This window comes from Primulina huaijiensis, chromosome 3, assembly GCF_012295235.1.
Source record: "Primulina huaijiensis isolate GDHJ02 chromosome 3, ASM1229523v2, whole genome shotgun sequence".
NCBI lineage: Eukaryota > Viridiplantae > Streptophyta > Magnoliopsida > Lamiales > Gesneriaceae > Primulina > Primulina huaijiensis.
The window spans coordinates 25,605,198-25,621,297 of NC_133308.1; the positions used below are offsets into that span (position 1 = coordinate 25,605,198).

A 16,100-nucleotide genomic window follows, 5' to 3' on the forward strand; every position below is an offset into this window, starting at 1 on the left:
ATATATTTATTTTCTAGTTTTTAGCTTATATTTATCGAATTATTATTTTTTAAAATAATAATTAATAAAATTTTAAATACTAATTTAATTACAAATCTTAACTAAATATATTAGTTAAGATTATGTATAACGCATGAACTTATAAAATAAACATAAATGAAAAATATTTTATGGTGATTAGCAATCAAGAGAAGACGAAAGGATAAAATTGGAATTTATGGTATGTTTTAGGATTGAGATTGACAATCCTCTCAAACCAATGGGTTGTCTTATCAATCACATAGGTTTTTTTAATCATGAGCTTCTTGATTAATTGGATTCATAAAAAATTAGACAAACATGAGATTAAGAATCTATCATTTCTTTATCACCCACACCAAACATAGCCTTAGGTAATACATTTTAGGATACTAATAATGAATCTACTAAAATGATAGCAATCAATTAAAGAACATAATTATCAATTTATAATTTAAAAAAACTTGTAAAATTGAATGCATTCAACAAAAAATTAAATGGAAAAACAATTCTCAAGAGATATTGCATTTTTGGTCTTTCATATTTATCTTTTTGTAATTTTGGTCTTCTATATTTTCATATTTCAATATTAATGTCCGTCATAATTTTTTTTTTAATTTTAGTCATTTTTTCGACATGACACTAATATAATATCAACATAATGTTGACATGTGCACAAGAGCGGATTTAACAATTGATTTACGGTCAAAAAATATTGTCTCATGGCCGTATTTATTTGTCTCCTTAGATCATTCTGCTGGAAAATAATTTATTCCTTAAAAAAATATGGTTTGTGTTGATGTTCCAGTCAAATATTTTTAAAATAACATTTTTACATGTATGAATCTAATGTAATTTTATTATCTAATTTAAGTGGCATATGTTTCTTTTTTATGTATATATATATTGGTTTTTTTTCGTTAACTCAAATATAAAAGACTAAGATTAAAATTAAAATTATTTAAATCGCAAAAAATTAAATATATGAGATAAAGAAATGATATTTTGTCTTTTTAATAAACCACAGTAGATGGCAGTCGGCAGACGTGCCAAATTGAACCTGTCTGGACTGGTGAAATGGTGACGAAACCCAAACTGTACTGAGGGGGCTGTTATCTTCTTCGGAGGCCCGTTTAAAATTCAAGCCCATCAAGAGTCAAGACCCAGCATGAGCCCATGATCATAGCCCACTACACAAATTAATTTATATATAAAACTATGAGCCAACCAACACATTGGGTTAATTATTTTCCCAGCCCACGTCATATGGCTGAATAATACTGGGTTTAGTTTCTTGGGCTGTACAAGTTTTAGGCTTGGCCAGCATTTATACCTGGCCTGCTTGATGCAGCTTTATTCTCTCTCTCTTGATCTCGATTGCTCATCGTCAAAGAATCTCTCTGCTTTCCGATTTTCCGAAATGCCCACCGATCAGGCGGAGCTCTCCACAGAACAGGTAGATCGAAGAAATTAAAGGGATTCGGTGTTTTCCTGATGAAATTTCAAGTTTAATTTACACCTTGAGCTGTAATTTAGTACCTGATTCAGTGATTTGAGTTCGCTTGTCTTTCTTGGTTTGCAATTTATTGATTCTTTTTACTGGAATTTTATCTTTTTTGGATCTGCTATGGTTGATTTTTTGAAGGTTTTGAGGAGGGATATTCCATGGGAGACTTACATGACGACGAAGTTGATCTCCGGAACTGGACTTCAGCTGCTGCGGCGCTACGATAAGAAGCCTGAGAGTTACAAGGCTCAGTTACTTGATGATGTAATTTTCTAACCGCTTTATTTATGTTGATTGCCAAAGGATAGAAGACATTATCCTTGTGTTGAAAATTTCTGTGTTTTGTGCTTTGGTTATTTAACTTGTTTCGTTTTTCTTAATTTATATTTGAGTTGGACGTCAAAGTTTGAAGCATTGTGAAAGTGTTTTTAGTTCTTTTGTGGGAGTTATTGTTTTATGATTCTTATGAGTTGTTCCCCACTTTACCTGTTTATGCTGAAATACTTGTCTTATTAGTTTTGATCTTTCATATTTATTTTATTCTTGTCTGGACTCTGGGAATAGAGGAGAGATATGAGAAAGACTTGCTGAAATTTTTTCTTTTTGACAACATTATAAAAAGAGAAAGTATCCCTTCTCATTGGAGTTTTGTTATCTTCTGGAGGTTACTTGAAAGAGTGATTCGGTGAATTCTGATTACCCTCGAGTTGGTGTCATGAATTTTTGCAGGTGGATAAATTTAACCACCATGGATTTGTTTGGTTCGTCTCAAGTTCAGCTTATGTTTTTTAATCTTCAGATGGCTTTGATGAATCATTCTTGTTATTTGATTGGTGAAAGTAAATATGCAGGATGGTCCAGCATATATTCGATGTTTTGTCAGCATTTTGCGAGACATATTCAAGGAAGAAACTGTAGAATATGTGTTAGCTCTGATTGATGAAATGCTTTTGGGTAAGCAGCAAAACTTTTANATATAATTGTAACTTTTACTCGGCAGCAAATCCCAAACGAGCTAGATTATTCCATGACAAGTCTCTGGCTGGCGAGGATATATATGATCCTTTCCTGAGGCAAGTATTCTACCCATGCTAATTGCTACATAATGTATTAATGTGGATGAGATTAGTGGTCTGTCTCTATTTCCTTGTTATCCCTCTAAATCTTTGAAACACTATTCAACTTTTGTTGCTACTTTTTTGGTTTATGTTAGTGTTTGCTCGTAGAGGAAACCTTTAATCCTTAAGTTGAAACTTTATGATTCTTGTTGCCTTGGACCACCAGTAAATAAATATGACCACCAAAAGCCCACTCGTCCATCCAGAGTTAAAAAGAATATGTAACAGTTTACACTTGTCGATTCGGAAGTTAGAAAAGTTCGTTGTGAATTGTGATACTGATACCGTAGTACTCTTGTATCAAAGCATTCACTTGTTAATTGACTTGTGAATCACATCACCCTATATTTTGTTAAGTTTCACTTGTAATGGTTGGAGATGCTCCTTTTTTTTTGCAGGCTACTTTGGAAAGGTAATTGGTTTATACAAGAGAAGAGCTGTAAGATACTTTCTTTCATAGTAAGGTGCGAATGTTTTCATGTATTGGCCTCCTTATCATGATAGATTGATAGTTGCCTCCTTTAGGACATTTCTGCTTTCATTAATTTCAGTGGAAGGCCTAAAGGTCAAAATGCCATTGCTGATTCAGCAGCCAAGTCGAAGAATGAAGTTATTTCTATAAATGATGTTTTGAAGGGACTGGTTGATTGGCTGTGTGCACAGGTAAGTGATCTTTCAGTTATTTTTTCATGAGGTTAATTCTGCAGAATGTGAATGAAACTGGCCACCTTTAATTTTGGAGGCAGTCGTAATTAGTTTTTGCTGTTGCTCATGTAAGACTGAAAAATTTCACTGATCCTGGAAGTTAACATTTGTTACAGTTATGATGAATGGTAATCCTGAGACCTTTTTTTTTTGGGAGAAACCTTATTTAGAAAACGATGGATAATAAGTAAAAAATGATATTGTCATATTGTGATATATCTAAGAGGTTTCTTGTGACCAAAAATACTCAATTGAAACTTCCATGTTTTAGCTTGAAAATCAAAGAATTCATATAAAAAAAAGTCCAGGTGGCATCCCTCTGCACATTTGTGCTGTCGAACCAAATGGATCGCCAACTATTGTTGCCCATCATCCTTCTGACTGAGATATACAACTATACTTCTTAGTAACTAGTTGGCGTAAAAATTATGTAAAATTGTATTCTTCCGAACATGCGCAGATACATTAATGAACTTTTTTCCTATATAACATAGATGCTTCCATGCATTTACAACTTGTAACTGCTTCTGGAGAGAATGAACTGCACATTCCATTGAAAGATTAAATCAGTGGGCATATAAGCTATTTCAGATCCTGAGGGAAAATATGTTAGAACTGATACACTATATTTGCGAGCAATCCTATCTCTTATAGTTTTCTTGTACAGCTGAAGAACCAATCTCATACTGGCCGCAGCATTCCAGTAGTTATTAACTGCCTTTCAACTCTACTGAAAGAGCCTGCAGTGCGATCTTCATTTGTTCAGGCTGATGGAGTGAAGTTGCTCATTCCTTTAATATCTCCAGCATCCACTCAACAATCTATCCAGGTAATCCCTATTCAGATTTCAAAGTAGAACGGCATCTAGTTTTTTGTTTTTTCTCGAATACATCATGTAGAATCTAATCATTTAGCAGATGGGTTGGGTTTTCAGTCTGGTCTTACATAACATGTGGACTGTGGCATTACTATTATTGACTTTGGAGTTTTAAATGTTCGATCACCTGCCATATAACTTGATATTTCTTGTCCCCGATTTTATCCTTGAAACAGCTCCTTTATGAAACATGCCTTTGTGTGTGGCTCCTGTCTTACTATGAACCTGCAGTTGAGTACTTGGCTACTACTAAATGCTTGCCACGGCTGATTGAAGTTGCCAAGGGATCCACAAAGGAAAAAGTGAGTTCATTTATGTGATAATTGTCAAGACTCAAGAGTAATATATACCTTTCTGGATGGATACCCTTTTATATGTACATCCCTGATTTTTCCTCCCTATTCTCTATATAAGCTTTGAAACAGCTGAAGCTATATTTTACTTATAACTGGACTTATGTTGTTAATGTTTTCTACAAAACATTCATCTGAATATATCTTTCTATCCACTTGTGCTAGGTCGTCCGTCTAGTTGTCTTGATCCTTAGAAATTTGCTTCACAAAGGAACATTTGGAGCTCAGATGGTAGACCTGGGCTTGCCACAGCTCGTTCAGAGTTTGAAAGCCCAAGCATGGAGTGACGAGGTGAGGAACTTTTTTGGCCAATTGGGGACTTTTAGATTTGTTTGTCTTTTATTTCTTGCATCTGGTGTTAGGAAAGTAAAGATTATGTCTAAAAAAAAATACTTCTCATAATAATTTGCATCAATGAATAGTAGTTTACCGGATAAATTAATAAGCCGGGCATTTCCGTCCCAATTGGTAGAAAAAAACCACAACCCCAACAACAACACACTCATGCTACCACTGTTAAAATTTAGAGCGGATAGCATATCTTCAATTTATTCATGTTATCAACAGCAACAAAATTCGTACTCACAGTGCATCCATTTACAGGTGCAATATGTCAAACTCTCATATATGTGTTATTATCAACCTAATTCTCAATGTTGAGTGACTGCATCATAGTTTTCTTTTTTCATTATTATTCTATTTGCCATGATTTAATTTCATTTTTCTATTTTTGATTTTGCATATTTCCCTGGAGGAGAGTAAATTATCATTTTATGACATGGGAAGAGGCTTGAAAGATGACCGTTTTAAACTTAACTGAAAACTCTTGCTCATACGGGCTTGGTTAAATATTTAACTACTGTTGCTGTTTTATGCTTATTCAATTTCTTTCAGCATCTGCTCTGTGCTGAGGCTGAGTGAAGCATAACCAACATTTCACTGCAAGCTCTCTCTGTTTCTCCTCTCTTCTTGGATTCCCTCGGCTCCGTTCTGTCACCCACAAATCCGAACTTCCAAGGCAATTTATTTATTTATTTTTTTTCAGGATCTGCTGGAAGCCTTGAATCAGCTCGAGGAAGGACTGAAAGATAACATCAAGAAGCTTAGTTCTTTTGATAGGTACAAGCAGGAAGTCCTCCTTGGACACCTTGATTGGTCGCCTATGCATAAAGATCCTATATTCTGGCGGGACAACATTACAAACTTCGAAGAACATGATTTTCAGGTTTGTTATTGCAAATTTTTTGGATGGAGTTCCTGATTTTTCTGGACTTGGGGTTTCTTTGTACCGTAAAAGAAATAAGTGTTATTTTTAAATGATTTTCTACTGCAGGGGCATTTGTGAGTATGCGGTGATATTTTGTTTGAAACACTACTATGTATAGTAAGAAGAATCCCATGCCGTTTCAACAATTTGAAATTTAGTTGTGACTAGCTAGGTTAAACTACAGTAGCAAACTTTCATTTTTTTGTTGAAATCTTTCGACTGCCTGTTTTTTCTTGCACCTTTTGTGTGTATCTCACATTTTAAGTTTGAAACATCGCTACAGATCCTGAGGGTCCTGATCACAATTTTGGACACATCCACTGATCCTAGAACACTAGCTGTTGCTTGCTATGACCTCTCTCAGTTCATTCAGTACCACCAGGCTGGCCGTATCATTGTGACTGATCTCAAAGCAAAGGACCGGGTGATGAAGTTGATGAACCATGAGAACGTAGAGGTTACCAAAAATGCCCTGCTCTGCATCCAAAGGCTTTTCCTAGGAGCCAAATATGCGAGTTTTTTGCAGGCTTGAGTATTGTCTATGCAAGTAATTTATATTTCGTGTTTAAATGAGCATTTGTTGTACTCGTTGTGGCGCCTTTTTTATTTGACGTTCGATACTGTCATTGCGCTATGAGTAATTATCCAGGCGCACTAGGTCATGCAATAAGTCGAAAACATGGTGGTGGTGTTATTATTTTTTCGATTCTATTTTGTATCTTTACTGTTGTTGATCAATAATAATAATGTTGATATTTGGTGCATTATGTCGGATTGTTGTGCGTTATCTGCTATGTTATGTGTTAGATGGTTCTCTTTTCAGTGGTCTAGCTTCTTTATCTGTAATTGTTGAGGGACAAATATAAATTTTTTTTTGCCCCAGAATAAAAATCCTTTGACAAAAAATTTCCATTTATTAGATAGATCTATATCGAGGTCTCGTCGAACCGATACTCAAAAACACAACGTTAACTTAATTGAAGCTTTTTGCAGATACTATATCAGTTGTATCCCCAGAGTTTCTTGCCGCTTAATTATTATAACAGAAAAAAAAAACTAAAAACATGATTTTGACATTGGCCACCCAATATTAGCTCACGCAACGTGAGATATATGGTAAATTTTTTTACTAAACGTTCAGTGGTGCAGCCCTTGATGCTCTGAAGCGAGGAAGTGCAATAATACAATTTGGAGATGGCTAATCTCATTCTGAGAACCTGCAACAGCCTAGAGGTTAAAGAAATTACATGGATCATTTCTGAAAGATGTCAAAACTACATGAACATCCGCTCTGAAGATAATTGTATTTTGATATGGAGATACACAGTTAGGTATAAAATTCTGTTTATAGTATGCGGTGTGGGTAACAAGAGGCAAAAAAATTATAGGGTGCTCACAACCAGAGAGGTCACCATGTGAACGAGGGTAGCACATACGTTGGACAGGCTTCATATTTTGTGGAAAGAGAACGAACTAAGGAATCATCTGCGGTTTCTCCGAATTTACCAAGTCCAAGTTCAGTTGCATGGATCCCACCAGTAATAAAAGCTGACGAAATTCCAGCTGAATTTGCACCTTTTATGTCATGGTGGAGAGAGTCTCCAACAGCAATACAATCAGCAGCTTCCACGCCAACCAATGACATGGCTGAGTTATATATGATCTGTATTATCGATTCAAGTTGTAGTTAAAGTTGTAAATTCCAAATCAAATAAAAAAATGTGAATTCTATGGTGTGTCTCAAAACAAATCTTAGTCTCAGTGACAAGCTAAGGTAACACTCAAAAATCATAATCCAACTTCTATTCCAAGTGACAAACTTTTACATCAAGCCAAAAAGCTGAACAGGACAACTATTAGATAAACATTGGCAAACTTAGTAAAACAAATGACCATAGAATGATCTTTATTCAAAAAAATAAAAAAAAGACCATAGAGCGATATAAGAAAAGTGATCAATGAAATCTACCAATACTGAGGAATTTATTGTTAGAGCAAACAGAGAGAACTCCAATGTCATTGCGTTTGTGTATACTTCCCTTGCCATTTGCTTAATCTATTTTTTTTCCTTTTGCATAAATTTCTGGTTTAGAAAAATCATGGATTGCTGAAAACAACAACATTTGAGAAGACGATCACACCAAATCATGAGCCCTGCTAGAGCAACATAACAGTTATGCACTCGGCCAAATACATGCAATAACATTCATAATAAGATTTTCCAGTTCTCAAACCAAATCACCTGGCCGGGCTTGCCCATCCACATTACTTCCCCACCAAGCTTCTCGTATTTGGCTCCCAAAGTACCTAGTGGAATAATTGACATAGAATTGGTTCAGTACCAAATAGATACATGAAAGAGTGTCGATTGAAGAATAGTGCTTTTGTTACCAAATTTAGAGGAGACATCAGACAATATACTAAATATTTACCAGGCATCACCCGCAGAGCTCTAACCTCAACGGTAACAAAATCAGGATTAGCCACCACCATAGGAATCTTCTTAGCAGCACATTTCTCTAGAATATTCTCAAGTTCCTCAAGTGTCCTCGGAAGAGTAGCACAGGAGGGAAGTCCCAAAGCTTCAGTTCCATGAGCCAAAACAAATTCAGCTTCTTCGACAGTATCCACAACTCGAAGCCCCAAACCCTAAAGCAATGATACACTTACACGACCACAAAAACAGAAATTTGGTGGCGGAGGTTAAGGGGATGCCTAATTGAAAACCAATTAGCTTTGAGTACTTAATTAGTAGGCATGGGCACAACACATGTTCCGTGCTCATAAAATGACATTTTATGATATTCAAATTTTAAAATTTCTTTCGTTTCGTGTTTCTATTGAGGATTGTAATGTACAAAAGAACTCTTAAAAAGTGCAAAGCAAACTTGCATAAATAAATGCTTAATAATAATTTTCTAGTTTTTTTACCTGTGAGCTTTAGAGCCCTTAGCATTCAAAACTTCATATTTTCATGCAGGAAGATAATCATATTTAGTTGAAAATCAAATAAAGAAATAAAGATATGTATAATAATAAACAATTTAGTCGAACAAACTTGTACATTTCCAAAAAATAATATAGTCGGTGCCAATAATGATGACTTAGCATACCTCAAGAGATATTGCACCTCTATCGTTCCAGGTCATGTGCATGCAGCACCTTCCCAGTCTAGCAAACCACTCACTATCTCTCCTGATTTTGATCAAGTAACATGATATCATCATGAAGATAATTTTCAAATAACTTAGCATACCTCAACTCTCAAGAGATATTTCAGATTTGAAGGAAGATAATCATATTTTAATATCAATCTTGAGATATCATAACATCAATGAAACAAAATTTGCTTGAATTTGCAAAGTTCTTACAAAAGGGTGTATTATTGGGGGAAAAGTTATATGAAGGTTTTCAAAAGTACAACTACAATAAGTTATTGTTTACGTGAAGCAAAAAAGATGGGTCCCATGATTTAAAAATGACAAAAAGATTTAACCCAATTTATCGCTATTGTTAAGAGTACAAAATCCAATCAGCTGATAAAAATTATACAAAGGGAATTAATAAATACAAAAAGAATACTAAAAACAATGGAAATATAATTTGATCATAACGAATCAAAATGATAACCTCAACTTAGCTCTGAAAACAAATTTAACTTGGGAAACAAGAACCAAAGTTCATTCTACATAAGTAAAATCATTATCCAACTGTTACTAATCAGGTAAAGAGAAACTTTAGAGAAGATCCGAAGAATTTTAGTAACAGGATTGCATTCTAAATTAATTACTGTGGAGAAGATTATTAAACCTTAGCAGATGCTGGTGCGTCAACTCCCCACTGGTGATGGCACCCACAAAGAGAGAGGGGTCAAATCCAAGGCTACATAACTTTTCTATAGTGGTTGATGCACGCCTCGATGAATTACTGATAACCACCATCTTTGCACCAGAAGCTGCTAACTTTTCTACTGTTCCACAAAACAAGCATGCAAAAACATCCACAAAAAGAATACAAAAGCTAAGTGAATTTAGATACCAAAGTTGCTGAAAGAAACTATAAATGAAATAAACAGGCTTACCAAAATGCCAAAGCTAACAGATGAGAACATACATGTCATGACGGCCCCAAAGTATGGTTGTTTCCCGTCGTGTAGGACTCCAAACTGATCCAAGAACCATGCCTGCTCCACCAAATATCGAAGTAATATGAATTCTACCGACATTACAAACACAAATTGGATACTCTTTCATCGTTCGTGTAGGTAGCATACATATACTTAATCTTCACATCATAACTGTCTCGCAATCAGTGTTCTAAAATGCAGTAGGCGGTAGTCGGGCGACCACCCGCCGCTTGGCGTCTAGGCGTTTAGGCGGCCATCTAGGCGGTGCCTGGGTGGTTTTTCTTTCTAACCTAAATATCTAATTTTTCTTGTTTATCACCATATTTCTCCAATAATTCATCTATCTCATATTCTAACTCCAAATTAATAGCATATCATCCTCTTTATTTATACAAATTGATTGAAAAATATGTCATGCAATCTTTTCAAAAAAAATTACGTATATTACATTAGTCGACCGCCTAAAAGGATCTAAAAATCGGGTCGGTTGGCGACCACCCAGCGCCTAGACGGTGCGTATAACACTGGTTCTAATGAGTGATTATCAATCTCAAAAGTTCCATCACCTCAATCCAGTCTCTCATTGTCATTAACCAACCCAAGAGTGTTCAAATCCTCAGTTCAACTTGTCTAGTCAAATGCCACATGACTATTCCAACCATTCCGTGTTATTGTTCGATTAACACATGGAAAAACACCTACTTATCCGCCAAAGTACATTGATGACAACAGAGGAATACTATTTTCAAAAATAAAGATGAAGCCGTGTTGATTGAAATTAAACCACGAGATTTAAAAATAACAATTCGAAGGTCACAAGCGAGAGACTCGAATGAAAACCCAAGAGAAAAACAACAGGAAGAAGAAAAAGTTTAATTGGAGAGTTTAATATTGTGAGTAAGAATTAACAATGCCTTGAATCGGTTCGCTTCCGCGAGCTGTTGCAGTCCATTGATGGCTTGAAATGGCTTCAATTCGCCTGGATTTAGCGATGGAATCGAAGAACAGCACCTTCCCAGCATCTTTGGACGGATTGGAAATCGAAACGGAATTGGGAGAATATCGTTTGAATTTGAGACTAGCAGATGTGGAGATTGGGATTTCTTCACTAGTTAATATGTAACTTTAAAAATTTTTAAATAAAATTTGAAAGTGTTTTATAAAAACCTTAACAAATAATAGTTTTATCAAAATATTATTTCAATATTAATTAAAAAATGCATAAAGAAGGATCGCTTGATTTGATTTCCTTATGCATAGATCTTCTTGCTAAAGACTGACAATTAAGAGTGATACATATATTATGATTCAAGAGTGACACACACACACATATATATATATATAAGGAGCAGAAAAAGAGAGATTTGTTGGCCACTGAAACTATAAAGTATGATCGAATGTTCAAATTCGTCGCGACCCCTCCGATGAATTTACAAGATATCATTGATGAAGACAAAATAGAGACATGAGTTTGTATTCATTAGTTGTTATGGTTGATTTTTCTTTCTCTCGAATTCAAAAAAAAAATATCTCATATCTTTCGAAAAAAATAAAAATCCATTTGATGTATCTTAAATCATAATATCAAAATGTGTAACACCTAAAAAAAAAAAAAGATAGCAACGCAATCACTATTTTAATAGTTTGTCTTGCATTAGTGATTAGACTGTCCCGTGATCAGTTTGACAAACGATCTTGGCATTCTCATTGTAATAGAAAAATATAAAATGAATCCACAAAAAAAAAAATCAAGAAAATAGGACATCAGTTTGGAGTTTGATATTCAGCGTATGTTTCAAATGTGGAATTCTTCTAATTTTTGTTACAACCTCATCTTGCTGGCTGAACCACACCAGACAATCTCCATCACGAAACAACATCTCTCCATCTTCACCCGCCAAAAGCGGACGGAAACACCAATCGAGCTTGTTAATGGTGTGTTGTTTAATCCATGTCTTATTTGCAACATCATCGAGCTTCCACAATGTATAACTCCGTGTCCTAAATATCCTGTCTCTCTCCCTCATCTCAGTCATCAGATGAAGATCTCCATTCAATTCGTGAATCGAGTTGTACACCACAAAATATTATAGTGGAATTCTTTTCATCTTGTCCGTGATTTTTACCATAATAATTTTTAGGGGTTTTCCACGTAAATCTCGATGTCCAGTTTATTCTTTATTTTCGGGTTTTATTATCTCAAATTACCGCAAATGGGACGAACAGAAGTGCTTTCGATCTGGTCTCCGCATGCAACCGTGAAGAATTTTTCCTTGTACAAGTCGAAGCACACGAGACATTGACTCCTAATATGTATGAGTCCGATCCAGTATAAAACCCCGTTAACCAAAACGCCCCCGGGCGAGCCCGTGACCTGGCTGCGTGTGCTGTCCAAAACTGGTTTCCAGCAGCCGTACCGCAAGCGTTCGAACTCGTTGCTCTTGGAAAAGGAGATCATGTGCCACTCACAGCTACGACTTAAGCTGATTATAACGTGTTGGTTCCTGCTAGGGAGGTAACAGAAACCATAAGCACCAACTGTTTCCGAATATGGTGGTTGGGGTAGATAGATGATTCTCCTAACACTTGGATTACACGCCACGAATCCATTCGACTCGACGAAGAAGCACACAAGATTGTTCGGCCCCCATTGGGAGGGCAACATGTCTACGTATTGGGCGGAGGGGAGAGGGATATTCCATTGGTCCAGCACGTCTCCTGTTAGGCTAAGGGTGGTTAGACCATAGTCATTGGAAGAGTAACCTGTCAAGAGTTAAAGGTTGGGACTTTTTTGCAATTTCTCGTCGTGTAGGCGCTTGAAACAACTGGTAGAGATCAAAGATTTCCACTTCTTGCAGACGATCCTTAGTTTCAGAAGGACTTTTGAGTGCAATCTTAACAGTATATCTTCGATAATGGAATCGGGCAAAACGCACCCATCCCCGTCTCCATCTCCAACTATTGCAGATTCCTTCTTCATGTCGTGTACCTTCGTATACATAGGTGTGGAAGAGAGTATATTTATAGGAATAGAATTTGAGTAGCTCACGTTTTGTAACTTAAAATTTTAACTTTTAAAATTAAACCTACTAACAAATTGTTGTTTTAAAATATAAATTATTTATCAAATTTATAGTAAATATATTTATGGATCCAAAATTTTAGAAATAAAAAACAAAATAGAAATAAATTAATTTTAATATTTAATGTTTTCTACATAATATAAATATACCTAAAATAATATCTTTATATTATAGAAATTATGACTTTAATCGATAGGATAATCGTTTTGTATATATTCTTCTGTAACTTCATATTCTTATCCTATTTTAAAAAACATAATCACATTGCTTGGGGATTAAGGGAACTCGATAATAAAAAAATAATAGGAAAAGCAAGATTTTTTTTGAGGAGAAAAAGCAAGATTTGAAAACACCAAATTCGGAGATTCAAAGCTTGAGATTAAAAGAGATCAAAATCATTTCTTAAAAATTTTAAACTCTAAGTATTTGTTGTTATCCTGTATCCTCGATGAAATTTTCTAATATTTTAGTTGTGAGATATTCTATGAGTGACGGTGTATGAGCATAGGCTAGAGCATGCTAGACCAACTTATAGCAGTAGTTGTGCATGCGAATGAGTTGAGGCTCATGTTGGGTCAGCCTACCGTTTATGATTCGTACCGACGCGATCTATTCATTCCAGTTTATAAAATTATATTTGATAGATATATACATATATCACTACTTCAATGACAGAAACATAATATGTGTAACTTAAAATAATATGCAATTGTAGCAAAAACCGTAAGGGGTTTTACATTCAATTACTTTTATGTATAGGTTTTTACCCATGAAAGGCAAAACCGCACGTCGCTCCTTATTATTCATACTCATTCAATCTGTATGTTTCTCTCGCAATGCAAATAAAGTATTATTTCTTGTATTAGGCAATCTGTACGTTGTTGTTCGCATAGGTGAAACTTGTTCGCATTTTTAACTCTTTGTTTTTAAAAAGAAAAATCACAGATCAAGAAAATATTTCATGAGAGAAAGATCAGGGTATCAGCGTGGAGTTTCATATTCTGCTTATATCTGAACAGCGGAATTCTTTTCTCCCCTTTTCTTCTAATTATAAAAGTTGTCTCCTCTCGTAGCCTAAACCACTCCAGAAATCCTCTATCGCGAGCCAGCATCTCTCCATCTTCTCCGACCATAAGTGGTCTGAAATACGAACCAGGCTTGTAAATGGCGGACGCCTGATTCATAACATCATGATCAAGCTTCGACGATTGAATAAATGTCCAGTCTCCCCACGTCATCACACGTAGATTTCCCTTCAAATTGTGTAACAAGTCAGAAAAAGTGCCTTTGATCACATCCTGGCATGCAGCAGTGAAGAATTTTTCCTTGTACAAGTCGAAGCACAGGAGACATGGACTCCAAGTATTTTTGAGTCCTATCCAGTAAAAAACCCCGTTAGCGAAAACGGCCTGGGGCAAGAGCACCTTACAGTCCTTGATGGAATTCCAGACCCCGGTACGCAAGCCTTCCAAGTTGTTGCCAATATTGATGGAAAAAGGGATCATCTGCCATTCATAGTCGATTAGGCTGATCATGATAACGTATTGGTTCCTGCTAGGGAGGTAACAGAAACCATAAGCATCAACTCTTTTTGAACATGATTTTCTTGGTACACGGATCATCTTCCTGACGCTTGGATTGCACACCAAGAAACTCTTCCACCCGTCAAAGATGCAAACAAGATTGTTTGGCCCCCATTGGGAGGGCAACATATCTAAGTCTCGGTTGAAGACGAGAGGGAGATTCCATCGGTCCAGCACGTCTCCTGCGAGGCTGACGGTAGTTATAACAGGCTGATTGGAAGAGGAATCTGACAAGAGTAAAAAGTTTGGATTTCTGAGAGATTTTTCGACGTGTAGGTTCATGAAATAACTAGTAGAGATCAGATATTTCCAATTCTTGCAGACGATCCTTAGTTTCATGAGGACTTTCGAGTGCAATCTTGATAGTATATCCTCCACCATGGCATCGGGCAGAACACGGCCATCCCCGTCTCCTTCGCCATCTCCGTTGACGACTGCCATTTTGTTCTTCATATGGTTGGCCAAATATTCTCCTGTTTGGTATCTTTTTAATGAATCATATAAACCCGTACGATGTGCGGTTGCGTGTATTTATTTATATACGTATACAAGGACGTGGAATTTGTCTAGCTCACGTGTATTGGTTTATATTAACATACAAAGATTTTATAATTTTTTTTACGAAATTTATTGAATTATTTTATCTTTGAATTCAGTTGGAGGATTTTTATTTTAACTGACTAGTTGGTCGCAAACAATTTTTTCTTCAAATAAAAATTATTTTGAATATTTTAAACCTTTAATTTTTAGTTTTAATATATAAAATTTAATTATTATTATTTTTTTTAAATTCCTCTGCTCCATTATTCTCCTCATTAGTTATCCATATCAACATCAGTTACGACTTTGCTTAATTAAGCCATCAAAGGAGGTAAAATAAAATCTAAGTAAATCTCCTTTGATATCAACGAATCTGACAATTAACTAATTTAACACTATATATAAATTTTGAAATCTATCCGCACAAACATCAAAAAAATAAATAAATAAATAAACATTGATAATGGATTAGACAAAGGTACCAAAAAAATGTTGATGGTATCTTATATATGACAAGAAGGTTTCAAATTAGGACAAGATCTCGGATTTGATACCCTAAATTAAATTAAATTTTCTCGAACATATTATCTTCTATAGCTTCATTCTATTATATCTTATTTTAAGAAACATAATCACATTCCATTGGGAGTAACACTATGTTTTTTTCTTGTAAATAAAGTAGTCTTTCTTGTATTAGAAACCTTTCATGTTCAAAGTTTTCAATAATTAAATCTAGTACTACAAAAATAAAATAAAAAAATCAAGCAAGTAATCCATATTATATTCTTCCTGTCAAGAAGCTATAGAAACATACATGGTTGGTTGACTCTTTGATGCTAAATACCATGTTTAAGTTACGTTGGTCATCGGAGGTTCAAAAAAAGAGGACATATGGTTGTTGTTCGACGGCATCTAAGTTATAT

At 35.2% G+C, this 16,100-nt stretch overlaps 3 protein-coding genes and 1 long non-coding RNA gene across 5 annotated transcripts; 1 reads left to right on the top strand and 3 right to left on the bottom strand.

The window, feature by feature from the left end:
- The first annotated feature begins 1,319 nt into the window (after window positions 1-1,319).
- Window positions 1,320-6,612, top strand: LOC140974055 (V-type proton ATPase subunit H). The gene is made up of 11 exons (XM_073437274.1): window positions 1,320-1,474; window positions 1,664-1,789; window positions 2,377-2,479; window positions 2,526-2,598; window positions 3,042-3,107; window positions 3,195-3,306; window positions 4,016-4,177; window positions 4,402-4,527; window positions 4,744-4,869; window positions 5,624-5,803; window positions 6,129-6,612. Exons 1-11 carry the CDS (start codon window positions 1,364-1,366, stop codon window positions 6,375-6,377), a joined length of 1,434 nt encoding a protein of 477 aa, XP_073293375.1. The 5' UTR covers window positions 1,320-1,363; the 3' UTR covers window positions 6,378-6,612.
- Window positions 3,185-4,018, bottom strand: LOC140974057 (uncharacterized). The gene is made up of 2 exons (XR_012174712.1): window positions 3,891-4,018; window positions 3,185-3,363 (listed from the first exon to the last, which is right to left on the bottom strand). It is a non-coding gene; the product is annotated as an uncharacterized lncRNA (long non-coding RNA).
- On the bottom strand, window positions 6,356-11,147 carry LOC140974056 (uncharacterized). Of its 2 annotated transcripts, none has more exons than XM_073437276.1 (8): window positions 10,886-11,147; window positions 9,959-10,028; window positions 9,656-9,815; window positions 8,959-9,040; window positions 8,278-8,494; window positions 8,088-8,152; window positions 7,243-7,508; window positions 6,356-7,062 (listed from the first exon to the last, which is right to left on the bottom strand). In XM_073437276.1, the coding sequence occupies exons 1-7, from the start codon at window positions 10,991-10,993 to the stop codon at window positions 7,254-7,256; spliced, it is 957 nt and encodes a 318-aa protein (XP_073293377.1). In that variant the 5' UTR covers window positions 10,994-11,147; the 3' UTR covers window positions 6,356-7,062; window positions 7,243-7,253. The 2 variants fall into 2 exon arrangements, with proteins under 2 accessions (XP_073293377.1, XP_073293376.1); XM_073437275.1 differs by having other exon boundaries at window positions 6,356-7,072.
- A 2,866-nt stretch (window positions 11,148-14,013) lies between these two features.
- On the bottom strand, window positions 14,014-15,078 carry LOC140972620 (putative F-box protein At3g51171). The gene has a single exon (XM_073435012.1). The coding sequence runs from the start codon at window positions 15,076-15,078 to the stop codon at window positions 14,014-14,016; it is 1,065 nt and encodes a 354-aa protein (XP_073291113.1).
- Window positions 15,079-16,100: the final 1,022 nt, after the last annotated feature.